This window comes from Protopterus annectens, chromosome 9.part0 (genome assembly GCF_019279795.1).
Source record: "Protopterus annectens isolate FY-2018-M chromosome 9.part0, PAN1.0, whole genome shotgun sequence".
NCBI lineage: Eukaryota > Metazoa > Chordata > Ceratodontiformes > Protopteridae > Protopterus > Protopterus annectens.
The window spans coordinates 840,995,105-841,009,092 of NC_056743.1; the positions used below are offsets into that span (position 1 = coordinate 840,995,105).

At 41.9% G+C, this 13,988-nt stretch overlaps 1 protein-coding gene across 1 annotated transcript in view; it reads left to right on the top strand.

The window, feature by feature from the left end:
• The window catches only part of PHF1 (PHD finger protein 1), a 2,051,426-nt gene that overhangs the window by 1,434,940 nt on the left and 602,498 nt on the right, over window positions 1-13,988 (top strand). Inside the window, exon 12 of the mRNA XM_044083522.1 lies at window positions 198-327. Coding sequence (XP_043939457.1) covers window positions 198-327 — 130 coding nt within the window. The remainder of the gene's footprint in view (window positions 1-197; window positions 328-13,988) is intronic.

Below are 13,988 nucleotides of genomic sequence, written 5' to 3' on the forward strand. Positions count from 1 at the left end.
CTTCATTTTATCCTACTAGTTGATCTCATCTTATTGCAGCTTGATTTTCGGTGTGCACTTTTGTGACCTAGTATTATGTACACAAATTATTGTCATCCATATCATCCATTCCCTTTGTAGTATGGCATGATAAATCTCTATAAATGTAAGACAAATGGTAGACTGAATTGGAGAGTAAATTACTCCATGTGCTACAGGTGCATTCCGGTGCTGAATGACAGCTCACAGCTCAGAAAGTTGAAGAAATACAAGAGAAGGATGTCTCGAGAAATAAAGGAGCAAAGGACCAAGAAAACTCGAACGATGCTGAAGAGAGTCATCAGACAGGTAAGTGTTAAAGCAGTGAATTGAAGGAGGAGATTAATAAAAGTCATTATAATTGTATTCTTAGTGAAATCAAAAGCTGCTAATGAAGAGGAAGGCATAAGGGGCGGGGCATAGTGGCCAGGGCTTGCATAGATTTTTTGACACAATTTTAGAACTTGTGTAAATGGAGTCAATAGGGCAGGGAAGTTAACAGCCTGTTTGTTGACAAGTGTGTCTGAAGATCACTGCAGGACAAAAAAAATGAAGAGCCCACTGAATCACTGAAGACTTAGATAGAAGGGGAGAGAAAAAATGGATTCATACTACATTGCATCATATAGTTATGATGGCAGAATAAGGCAAGTTTTTTACTTTGCCTGTGCAGTTTGCGCATTTAGTATATTTCAGTTGCCCCTCTTCTGTCAGTCCTGTTAGTTCACTAACCATTGCAGGTCTTCTTGAGTGACTTTGGTTTTACAGTCCAGTACCCGCTCAGGTAACCTATTCGATTTTCCACTATTTCTAAGATGACTACTTTTTTGTGCCTGTGTTGAACTTTTTACCCTTAATTTGGTATGTATGTCTTTTCCTCCCTTCTTTCTGTTTTCTCTTGATCTGTATGCCATTATCCCCTGAGTCTTTTGTGCAGCCGTATAATATCTCCACTTTCTATTCTGGTCGCAGTTATTTATAGGTTTGGCTGTCATAGCCTGTGCTCATAATTTTATCCTCCATTCTTTTTATTGTATACTAACAGCCTTTCTGTGTTCTTTTGTGACTAGTTTGATATCTTTATCCCTTACAGTAATCTAGCTGTGGCATGACTAAAGCACTTTAGAGACCTTTGTGTTTTTGGAGTCTCTTCCCCTGGCAATATAGCTTCGCATCATATATTGTTTTTTGTTACAGCTTCCTTATTTTGTACCTGGTAGTTCATTTTTACTTCTGCTTCCACACCAAAGTGTTTTCTTGATCTGTGTTTTAAAGGTCATTGTTCCAGTTCATATTCTACCTTGGGATAACTAGAGTCGACATGAAGTACTTTTTACTTCCCTGTATTAAACCTTATATGGCACTTTTGAGCGTATTCTTCCACTTTCCTCAGGTCATTTTGAAGGCTTTCTTCCAATCTTCAACTCTTTATTCTTACTATCACTGTCTAATGATGTCAAATACAAAGGAACGTAAAAGCACTGGTCCTTGGGATCAACCAGTGTGGAGTCCCACTAGCCACTTGTCTTTCCTTGGAGAGAGTCCCCTTTTTGTTTGCTTTTTGCCATCTAGTCACCATTTAACCTTTTCAGTCAAGAACTGTCCTGCTTCAGGACTGTTCATATTGCATTTTAGTCTGCTGTGAGAAAAAGGTCAGAGGCTTTCCTGACATCAGGGTGTACAGAATCAGTTGGGTCTCCATTATCAAAGCCTACTGTTATCCAGTCGTAAAACTGAATCAGTTTAGTCTTGCCACAATCTGTTTTCCATAAACCATTTTTGTACATTTTGCAGTTTTTATTCTCCAGGAAGCCAGTTAGCCTTTTCCTTCATATCTTTTTCATGACTTTCTCTGCTGCAAAGGTCAAATTTATTCTCATTAGTTTCCCAGCTCATTTCTAGCTTCCCTCTTTTTAAATTGCACTACCATGACCCCCCTTTCATTCCTCTGGAACCTCAATGCTGCTGAATAATTTCTCTTTATGAAGATGAAAGCACAGCTTCTTAAGAATTTCTGCCATTATCCCATCTGCACTATACTCATTCCTCTCTTTGTCCAACCTCTGTGACTATGTTTTCCCCATGGTTATAAATAATCTTTTTCTGAACTCTTTATTCCTTTTGCCAGATTTTTTCCAGACTTGCCTTTCTTATTACCTGTATAGTCCCATTTTTCTAGCTTCTTCATCCTCCTTACTGCACTCTTTTCATTCTTTAACTTATAAATGCTCTTTCCTTTGCATGAATTGCTATCTTAACCTTTCTGTTGGACAACATTGATCTCTTCATTTTCATAGGTTCATAGGTAAGTACTAGGCTAGTTGCTTTTGAAGGCTATTTTAAGGCTCACCAGTTTCCTATTTTGTGCTCTAAGTAACCTACCCCATTTTGATATAGTTTATTAGCCTTACCCATCCCATGGTCAATATTTATATATTACCCCTAATGAGAATAATTGGGATCATACCATAGATAATTTGAGGGGATTCATGTATGGGATAAAGCATTTAGGAGCTACCTCTATCCATTAGTAATACAGGAGGCTGTCCTGGGGTAAATTTTCTGTTTTCCATCCATAGATCTAAGTTGCGGTTGAATATGGACAGGGATGAACTTTGTTTTATGAAGATGGGAAGTCTCTTCCAGTGCAGCAGTATCCTCCATGAGATATAGCTATCCCTCAAAAACATGTTGATGTTACATAAGAGGTTTAGATCCCTAGACTGATTTTTTTATGCTGTTTGACTTGCTGGTGTGCATGAAATCCATCAGTAATAGTTTGGAGGATGCCTTGTATTCCAGACACTGATCAGCCCTTAGAAGTCTGTAGAATACCAAGCACATTGACAGGGCTTTGAGTCAGTCCATGTAGGACATGATATTTAAGCCTTATATTCTTTCAGTAAGGTTTCTCTGTGGGCATTTCATTTGCTGCATATGTCTGGACAGATTCATGCCAAAGTGAGCATTATATTCAATGACTGGGCTAATGAAGTTTGAGTGAAGGAGGATAATGACATCTCTAGATCTAGACACAGTTCCTTTGTTTATAAGCTGTGCAGTATAGAAAGACTTTATTACAACAGAGGAAACATATTGGTCAAAAGTTAGGTTACTGTCCATATAAGTTCCCAAATCTCAAAGAACCAGGTCAGCTATTAGGGACGTATATTCAATGTGGTAGTTTCCTGGGGTAGATGACTTCCCAAAGGATATAATAATGCATTTATTAGCATTTTGTTTCAGTTCTTGATTTTGGTACCAATTATTTATTTGGGACAAACTTTCCTGCATGATGGCCAAGTCATTTGGGGATTTAGTGTTTGCTCCTAGGTTGCAGTCATCTGCAAACTTAATCAACCAGTGCCATTTGATATTGGCTCTTTCTGAAGAAAAGTAGATGCCAGACAGGAGAGGTCCCAGCACAGAACCCAGAGGGACTCCACTGGTGACTAGTCTTGGTGTGTAAGTATCTTCCCCTGTTTTGATTGTCTGTGTCCTGTCTCTGAGCCAGTTGGCAATTCAGCGGGTGACATAGAGGTTTATTCTCAGTTTATTTAGCTTTTCCACTATATCTGAGTGAGGAATTGTGTCAAATGCTGTGGCCAGGTCAAGGTATGTGTAGTGTAGCATTTTGCTTTCATCCCTTGCTTTGGTGACCTTTTCAAAAAAAAAAAAAAATCTATCAGGATAAAGTAAACATGACCTGCCCTTGACAAATCCAAACTGAGCCGAGTCCAGTGTTTGGAGGTTCCTTATGTTTTCCTTGCTTTACTGCCTTTTCTTTTAGTCACTTTTTTCCACAGCTGTTTGTGTGGAACCTCCTCCTGCCTGCCTTGCTATTTTTCCCAACTGTCCTTTTTTCCATAGCTGTTTATGTGCTCCTTTTTATATTTATCCATAGGCTGTTTGTAACTTGCACTTATAATAGCCATGACCCATTTTTTTTCTGAACATCTTTATTGAATTATCACTTGTGACCTAGGCAAATTTACATTTATATAAAAGTAATAAAACTATATTAGCAATAACAAACATTATACTTCACATATATTGCTTTATACAGTGGATATAAAAAGTTCACACACCTGTTAAAATGCCAGGTTTTTGTGATATAAAAAATGAGACCACAATAAATCATTTCAAAACTTTTCCCACCTTTAATGTGACCTTCAGCCTGTAAATTCAATTGAAAAACAAAAAGATCTATTAGGGGAAAAAATATAAAGAATAAAAAACTTACAATAAGCCGGTTGTATAAGTGTGCACACCCTTAAACTAATACTTTCTTGAAGCACCTTTTGATTTAATTACAGCATTCATTCTTCTTGGGTACACACCTGCCATCAATTAGAGACTCTGATTAACCCCAAATAAAGCTCAGCTGTCCTGCTAGGATTTTCTTGACATTTACTCAGTTGCCTGCTACAGCAAAAACCTTGTTTCACAGAGAGTTTACAAAGCATCAAAGGGATCTCATTGTTGAACGGTATCAGTCAGGAGAAGGGTACAAAATTTCCACAGCATTGGATATAACATGGAACACAAGTCAAGGCAGTCATCAAAAAGTGGAGAAAATATGGGACAACAGTGACGTTGCAAAGAACTGGACGCCCCTCCAAAATTAATGAAAAGACAAGATGAAAACTGGTCAGGGAGGCTGCCAAGAGACCTACAGCAGCACTGAAGGAGCTGCAGGAATTTCTGGGAAGTATTGGTTGTGTGCTACATGTGACAATAATCTCCCGCATTCTCCATATGTCTGGCCTATGGGGTAGGGTTGCAAGAAAGAAGCCTTTTCTTACACAGAAAAACATCCAGGCCTGGCTAAAATTTGCAAAACAATACATCAAGTCTTCCAGAAGCATGTGGGAAAATGTGTTATGGTCTGATGAGACAAAGGTTGAACTTTTTGGCCACAATTCCAAAAGGTACGTTTGGCACAAAAACAACACTTTGCATCACCAAAAGAACACCATACCCATGGTGAAGCATGGTGGTGTCAGTATCATGCTTTAGGTTTTTTTTTCAGCTGGAACTGGGGCTTTAGTCAAGGTAGAAGAAATTATGAACAGTTCCAAATACCATTCACTTTTGGCCCAAAACGTTCAGGCATCTGCTAGAAAGCTGAAGATAAAGAGGAATTTCACCTTTCAACATGACAATGACCGTAAGCATACATCCAAATCAACAAAAGAATGGCTTCACCAGAAGAAAATTAAAGTTTTGGAATGGCCCAGCCAGAGCCCAGACCTACAACCAATAGAAAATCTGTGGGGTGACCTGAAGACGGCTATACACAAGAGATGCCCTCGCAGTCTGACAGATTTGGAGTGCTTTTGCACAGAAGAGTGGGCAAATATTGCTAAGTCAAGATGTGCCACGGTGATAGACTCCTACCCAAGAACACTGAATGTAATTAAATCAAAAGGTGCTTCAACAAAGAATTAGTTTAAGGGTGTACACACTTATGCAACCAGCTTATTGTGCGTTTTTTTTTTTTTTTTTATTATATTTTTCTCTTAACAGATTTGTTTGTTTTTCAATTGAATTGTACAGGTTATAGGTCACATTAAAGGAGGGAAATGTTTTTAAGTGATTTATTGTGGTCTCATTTTTTATATCACAAAAACCTGGCATTTTAACAGGGGTGTGTAAACATTTTATGTTCACTGTATCATATAACCTAAGCAGTATTACATAAATTATTCAGTTCCTGCCTTTTTGTAAACAAGAAACATCATCATTAAACCTTCACTTACTACATAGCCAATCATACATTTATATAAATGAAAACAAACCACACCAACACAATCCTAGCTACAAGCATTTTACATCAGAAACCATACTGACACACTCCCAGTTGCAAACATTATATACCACTTATAATCTACCCAATCTTTCTCACAAAAAAAACATTGCATAGCTCATTTGAGCCCAACTGCCTTTTAGACCTCATTCATTCCTTGTATGTATTGTTCCCACAATTCCCATTTTTTTCCTATGTAGTTTGCTCCTGCCCTTTTCACGACTTCCAGTATAGTTGGTTCAGATTTTAATTTCCATTTTCTAATAATTGTTCTTTTTGGCAGCCACCATTATTAGACACAGCAAGGCCTTACCATGTCTACACAATTCTGATTCTATATCATAGCTCAGAAAAGTCATGTTCCTCATCAGACCAGTCTGCCCACCCAACATCTCCGACAGTGCATCCCGCAGAGAATCCTTAAAGTTTGCCATCTCACCACGCTCCCAGAAAATATGTTCCCAATTACCTCTTTCTTCCCCTTCACACCTCCAGTACTTACTGTCTGCCTGAGGAGAATTTCTCTCGAGTCTGCTTGGGGTATATAAATATCTATGTAAACATTTCCAGACAAAAATCCTAAATCTTCTAGATTTTGTTACATATTTGGGAGACATACATATATCCTCCCATTGTTTCTTTGTGAATTGCTTATCCAATCTCTCTTCCCAATCCTTTCTAAAACCCTCTGATTGATCATGCAATATTTTATATGGTGTACTAATTATTCCTTTTTTAATGGCAGCTTTTGCTCTAGATTCTACTTAAAACACTACCAGTGATGGCCTTTCGTTTAGGACCCGCCCCTATTTATTTCTCTTTGCCTATACTCTTATGTCAGTTCCTAATAGGGAAGGCAATCTCTAACCTGCAGTCCAAATAAATTCTTTGCCTCTTCCCATTCCATCAGCTTTCCCTATGTAGTTATTTGCTCCCAATACCTTGGTTCCTTTGCCAGTTTTCTCCAATAAATTCCGGCCCTGTCTTGCCTATTGTCTGTATTCCTAATTGCAGTCATCCTTATCAGCAAAATCTCCTTTCTCCATTTCAGTGTTGGTTTTGTTCTTAGGATATATTATTCTGCATGGTTGTTGTTATTCTTCTTAAAGGCCTGCATCCAAAATTGCAGTCTCTCCTTGTTTCCGTAGCTTCTCCCGCATTTCATCATCATCCCTTACCACTTTGAGTTATAGTTGTCTGCTTGTGCTATATACAGGAGTCTTAACTGTTTAGCTCTGAAATACCCCTTCAGATTGGGTAATCCCAGTCTGCCCTGTTCTACAAGAAGAATCAACTTATCCCAATTGACTGTTGCTGTCTTCCCTCCCAAATAAAGTCCTTCAGCTCTGTATTAATTGCAACCCACAACTTCTCCTCTGGTTGATAAAAGTATGCCTGACCTGCGTGTAAGACTAAAGGGACTAAAAGCATTTTAACTGCTTGTATCTTACTATCTATGTCCATATAACAAAGCTTCCATTTTCTCAGTTTTTGTATTATCTTTTGATTTGATGCTATCCGTGTCATTTTTCTTCACAAATATGTCTTGACTCTGACCTCGGATCCAAGCTGGCAATTATCAGACAGATCCAGAGCTCAAGCTCCTCTCCTTTCCATAATTCCCTGGTGCCTCTAACCATCAGATCTCGTTTGCCACTGAAACACTTCTGATGCGGTCTTTAGAACTCAAACTTCTAGTCAGATAAGTGTTTTCATCTGATGTTTTAAATCTTCATTCCTTACTGATGAGACTTCGATTCTGTCCTCGGAAGCCAGCCAAAAACTCTCAAGCTAAGTCCTACCCATAGTGCCCCTCTCCTCCTGTCTTGAGATCTCGTTTGCCACGTACTTCTCAAGACATGCCAAGCCAGCTGTCAGCTAAGTAGTAGAATTATTGGTATTTGTATTGCTGAATTTCTTCTAGTCCTTTTGCTTTCTTAGCATTTAATACTTCTCTTTACTTTATACTTTGTGAGTTCTCTCCCTTTTCCTACCCTTTTTTGGTAGTCTTAGTACCATTGTTGGTATGGGCCCCTCTCTTACCCTTACGGTAATTATCTTACCATCACTGGTATTTACCTTTTCTTCCTTCCATAAAAAAAAAAAAAAAGTAGATAATTTTTCCCTTCTCTGTGTTTACCTTTGATATTTTTGCTGTTGGTTAAATCTGTATTGTTCCCCTTTCTGTCTAGCTACTTAGTCTCTTACAACTATGTCTGACAAGAAAGGAAAGACCAGGTTCAAACAGTATGACAAGTGTGGGCGAAAGATGCTCAATTCAGATGGACATCTTTCGTGTGTCTACTGTCTTGGAGTTCCCCACTTCCAGATACAACCTCCGTGTGACCTGTGTAAAAACTATAGCTCTCACACTTTGGCAGAGCAGAAGAATAAATTGATCCTGAAGGGTTTATTTAAAAAAAAAAAAAACCTTTTCAGAGGCCCTTTCTGAGGCAGAGGTCTCACCACCTCCCAGGAAAGAAAAGAAAAAGAGAAGCCATTTGGTTCCGGCTTCCCCAAGTTCTATGGAACCGAAATGCTCTCAGACAATATCTGAATGAAAAATGCCTAAAGTGTCTGCACCAACTATTTTGGCACCAGAGCCTATGACTAGCTCTACGGTGCCGAAGTTGGCAAGCACAGAACCGACAAATTGATACCTGCTTCAGTACTGATAGTTACTTTGGTACCAGACATGATTTCAGCACCGACAATAACTTCTTTCATGGCTCCATCCTCGGTGCCGAAACCTGAAATTTTGCCCAAGACCAAATACTCATCTACTATTGACCCCCTTCTTTGGACAACAGTATAGTCCTTTTCTTGAGAGACATGACTTTCCTTCTGAAGTATCAACACGGTCCGCCAGGAGTCTTTCTGAAATTGATGCAGTGAGGCTTGTCGATCAGCTCTTGGCAGCCAGAGGAATTCCGACCCTTACCAAGACTTCCCTCCCACCTGGAGCCTAAGGTTTTTCTGCACAGACTCCAACATATCTTCCTTCAACTTCTTCTCAGACTTTGAAGTCCTTGGTACTGATGTCTACCCCGGTGCCTACGCCTTCACTTCCTGTGACGTTTCCTTCCACGGTTCCGGAGCCTGCCGTCTAGACTTTGCTCCATTCAGAGCCAGTCTACTGTCTATGGTTCCGGTTGTTCCAGCAACTCCTAGTCCTCTTGGGGCTCCTATCCTGGAGATGGGCTCATTGGAGCGGAGTGTGACCCCAGTTCCAAGGTTGTCCCTCTCAGTTACGGGCTCCCATCCCTCTTCAGGTGGGCCTGCCTTCCAGGTGATGGAGAGGGTTCTTGTTTCTGCAGGTGTGCAGTTGGCACCCCACGCTTCGGAACCTGACCTTTCCCTTTCCTCTGGCATGCAGTTGATACAGGCCACTATGCAGGGACTTTGAGCAAGGGAGCAGCAAGAAACCCTGCTCCAGGGCACCCGCTGTTCGGAGTCCTCCTCAGAAGATCCCACTGAGGAGCCACCTTGAAAGAGAATGTGCAAGAGGAAGCACATGGATTCCCCTGAGGAATCCATTACCGAAGATCGGATTTCGATAAGGGAGAAGGTTCCCCACTGTCACCCCCTGAAAATGTCTCATTCGGAGACATATTGGAGATCCTGCAATAGAGGGGCAACTGGAAGCCCAACAAACCTTCTACTGAGGAATCTGTATTCTTGCAAGCCTTCTGTGCTTGACCATCTACTTCCTGGGTGACCCCAACTGCAGATGAGCTGATTAAGCTCATTGTGCAGCATGCCTGGCAGGCCCCTGATAGCGTTGAGCTGATTCCCCGCCCGGACGCCTGATAAAATTCTCTCCCCACCAGAAGACCATCCTCACTGATCCAGAGGTTTGGCAGTAGACTCCATGGTTGTGATGGCAGCCACTAAGAAAGAACTAGCGGAAGAAAGTTCGACTGTCCATCCTCTGAACAGTGAGTCCTGGACGATAGACTAAGGAAGCAGACTTACATTTCAGTGACCTTCACAATATGGTCACTGAATTACATGGCACATTTTACATGTCTCCAAAGGGACCTACAGAACTTTCAGGTACTTTGGCAGGGGTATTACCTGAAGAGGTGCAAGATAAAGTTGCCTCTCAGCTTGCCACCCTAGAGTCCATCTCTTACTCTTCCATGCAGTTGATAGCTCACACAACCGAGGGTGCAACCAGAGCAGCTGCTTCAGGCGTTGTCATGAGACATCACACCTGTATGCACTTATGTGACTTTGCAGACCCCTTCAAGTCTTCCTTCATCAATGCTCCTGTTGATGAGACTTCCTTGTTTGCCCCAAAAGTTAAGGACACATTAGTCAGGTGTGAGAAAGACAGAAAGATCCTATCTGCCTTGGGCATACATTTTTCAACCCCTCAACGATCCTACTTCAGGAATCAGAGGGTAGAAAGATGTGGTTCAAGAATTCCCAAGGACCTTTCTGTGACATGCGTGGCGAGCAGTCCCCCCGGGGCAGAGGGGGGAACTCATCAGGGAGACACCCCTATCGTGGCAGAGGGGACCCACAAAACTAGGGGTCCAGAGATTCTTTCTCTGGTCAGCCCTATCAGCGCTCCTGAAGAGCGGCCCAATTGCTTACCTCTGGAGGCAGTCGGGGGACGTTTTTCCCTGCACCACTTGGCCTGGCAGTCGATAACATCAGACTCCTGGTTGCAGAGGATAATGACCAGAGGTTACCATATCCCCTTTGACCTTTACCCCAGGCCTCTAAGGAGAATCCTTGATGTTCCACCCGGTCAGAGGGATGCAGCAGCACTAGAAGTTCAAAAACTGCTGAGAAAAAGAGTCATCCAATCAGTCCCACCAGACCAAATTAGGATCCGGATTTTACTCAAGTTTCTTTTTAGTGCCAAAAAAGATAGGGGACTGGAGACCAGTTTTGGATCTCAGTGTACTGAACAAGTTCATCAGACAAATAGAATTCTAGATGGTCACGGTTCAGTCCATTCTTCCTTTTTTGGAGAAGGACGACTGGATGTGCTCTATAGATCTTCAGGATGCGTATTACCACATAAAAATGGACAAACGATCCAGAAGATATCTCTGCTTCCAGCTTGGAACCAGTTATTACCAAATTTGATTTGGTCTCTCCACAGCCCCCAGAGTGTTCACCAAATGCATGGCAGTAGTAGTAGTTAACCTGAGACTACAAGAATTCCGCGTGTTTCTGTACCTAGACGATTGGCTCCTTACCGCTCTAACCAGGAGTCTACTGCTTCAAGCCATATCGTACACTCAAAGTCTGGCAGAAAAGCTAGGGATCTCCACAAACAGAAAAGTCAAAGCTGGTAGAGAGTCCTGGGGCAACTTTCGACACTATATCCTGCTGAGTTGCCCTACCTCTTCACAGGCTACAAAAACTGAGATCTCAACTTCAAATAATGCTTTCTCAAAATCTTGTCCCAACTCAACAGGTCCTACAACTGCTGGGCTCGATGGCAGCTACAGTCTCACTGTTCCCACTTGCAAGATTCCATATGAGGCTACTCCAATAGCTCCTATCATCTCAATGGTCTCTTCTAACACACCCAGTGTCTTACCCAATCCACATAACAAACTGATGCAAACAAGATCTAACTTGGTGTATGAAGCTAAAGGAAGAGTTATGGTGTCATCCTTTCCCCCTCCCCCCAACCCAAAGCCACTGTGATCACGGACGCTTCCCTAATGGGGTGGGGGGGGCATTTTCAAGGAAAGACCGTCCAGGGCACTTGGTCCCCCTTAGAGGCCAAACTGCTTATCAGTGTCCTAGAACTGAGGGCGGTGCTGTTAGCATCGCAAGCATTCCAAACAACCCTTCCATCGGAGACAGTTGCTATCAAATCAGACAATATGTCAGTAGTCTGTGTGCATCAACAAGCAAGGAGGAACCAAATCCTACCCTTTATGCCAGGAAGCCCTAAGAGTGTGGCAGTGGGTGATAGCTTCCAACTGCTTTCTACTAGCAACGCACATTCCCAGGAATTCCAATCTGACTGCAGACAACTGAGCAGGAACATTTTGATGCCTCACGAGTGGTCTCTCAAACCCGTAGTAGCGACTCAAAATTTTCGTCGTTGGGGCCGGCCTTACTGCAACCTCTTTGCTTCCTCCTTCAACCACAAATGCAGCAGCTTCTTCGCCCTGATCCCCCCCAGGTCTGATACATGATTGGCCTCCGGGTCTACTGTATGCCTTTCCTCCTGTTCCCCTCATTCCACAGTTCTTGAAGAAAGCACAACGGCTGAGAAGCAAGGTAATCCTCATTGCACCCTATTGGCCCCGTCAAGTTTGGTTCCCCTTTCTATGGCCTCACCCGGTTCATTGCCCATGGACCCTGGATCCCAACCCTGGGACTCCTGTCTCACCCACAGGGGCTGGTCCATCCCAGCCTTCACAGTCTTAAGCTGATCCCTTGGTATCTCCACTTCCGCTGATTGCCAGGCAGGTGAATCTATCTTCCCCAGTCCGAAAGATTCTTGTGGTTTTTCATAAACCCTCCACCAGGAAACTCTATCACAGCAAATGGGTCAGGTTTGTAATGTGGGCTAAAGAACAAGGACTAGAACCACTTTCAATCCCGGTCCATAAGGTTTTGGAATACATTTTGACTCTACTCCATGCAGGAGCCTCAGCCTCTATTATTACAGTTCACTTAATGGCTATCACCAATTTTCATAATGACTTTAACAACTCTTCATTAATGTCCCACCGTCTTTGCAAAACCTTCATGAAAGGAGTTATACACCTCAGACCACCTATTAAAAACCTTACTGAACCTTGGAATTTGACTTTGGTCCTACAAACTCTAACCTGTTCACCTTTTGAATCTTCTGCCATATGACATAAAGTTTTTATTCTGGAAAACCTTATTCCTGGTAGCCATCAACTCAGCCAGGAGGATATCAGAGTTGCAAGCTTTGTGTGTTAATCACCCTTATTTGATTTTTCAAAATGAGAGAGTATAACTTTGAACTAACCCTCCCTTTTTGCCCAAGGTTATCTCAAATTCAAGTCTCAACCAGTCCATTGATTTACTAGTTCTTTTCCCAAAATTCTCTAACAAAGGTGAATACCATTTACACATGCTAGATGTACATAGACAGCTACGATTTACTTAGAACTAAATCCTTCAGAAAGTCGGACCAGCTGTTCATAGCTTTTTCATGCCCCAAATTGGGCAGAGCTGTTTCCAAAGTCACCTTGTCAAAGTGGCTAAGAGATTGTATTACCTTTGTCTGTCAACAGAACAAATTAACTTTGCATACTAGAGTCAAGGCTCACTCCACCAGGTCAGTGTTCACTTCTGTGGCATTTCATTCCAGAGCCTCTATGGATGACATCTGCGTAGCAGCCATTTTGGCAATCCCCCCCCCCCCCATACCTTTATCATGCATTACAAATTGGATATCGCCTCCAGGGGAAGAGCATCCTTTGGCTCACTGGTGCTCAGGAATATTCCTTCCATAGGGCTTCCCAGGACATAAAGTAGCTGGGGACTTGGTCCCATCAGTAAGGAATGAATGAAGATTTACAACATCAGATAAAGAAGTTATGTTCTTGCTATATCGTTCCATTTATGTTGTAGATCTTCATTGATTCCTTACGTCCCGCCCTCCTACCCCCTGCATGAAGACTCCTGGGGATCTTCTGGTCCTGTCCACCTGATGGGGCATTTGCTCAGAAAGGGCCTCCTTTGTCTCTAATCCTGGTGGGCAAACTCGATCTGAAGATAGAAGGAAAGGGGCACTATGGGTAGGACTTAGCTCGAGAGTTTTTGGCTGGTGCGAGCTTGTGTATTGGCTGTGTCAGTTCTGAGGATGGAACCGAAGTCCCATCAGTAAGGAATAAATGAGGATCTACCACACAGATGGAATGTTATGCTAAGAACATAACTTCTTTTTTGGGGGGTTTCTAGTTTAAATTTAGTTATCTTTAGTTAATATTTGCTTAGTTTAGGGTAGTTTAAAGTAGTTTAGAGTAGTTTCCTCCCCTCCTGTTCTCTAATCTAGCTATTCATTTTACTTCTCCCATGTGTTGTTTTCTGTTCCAGCCTTTTTTCTATTTAAGAACAAAGGGTTACAGTTGGTTCTCAAGTTTAGCAAGAGGAGATGTGGTTTTTCTTGTGCTACTTTTAGTGGGTGCTTGTATGTATGTGT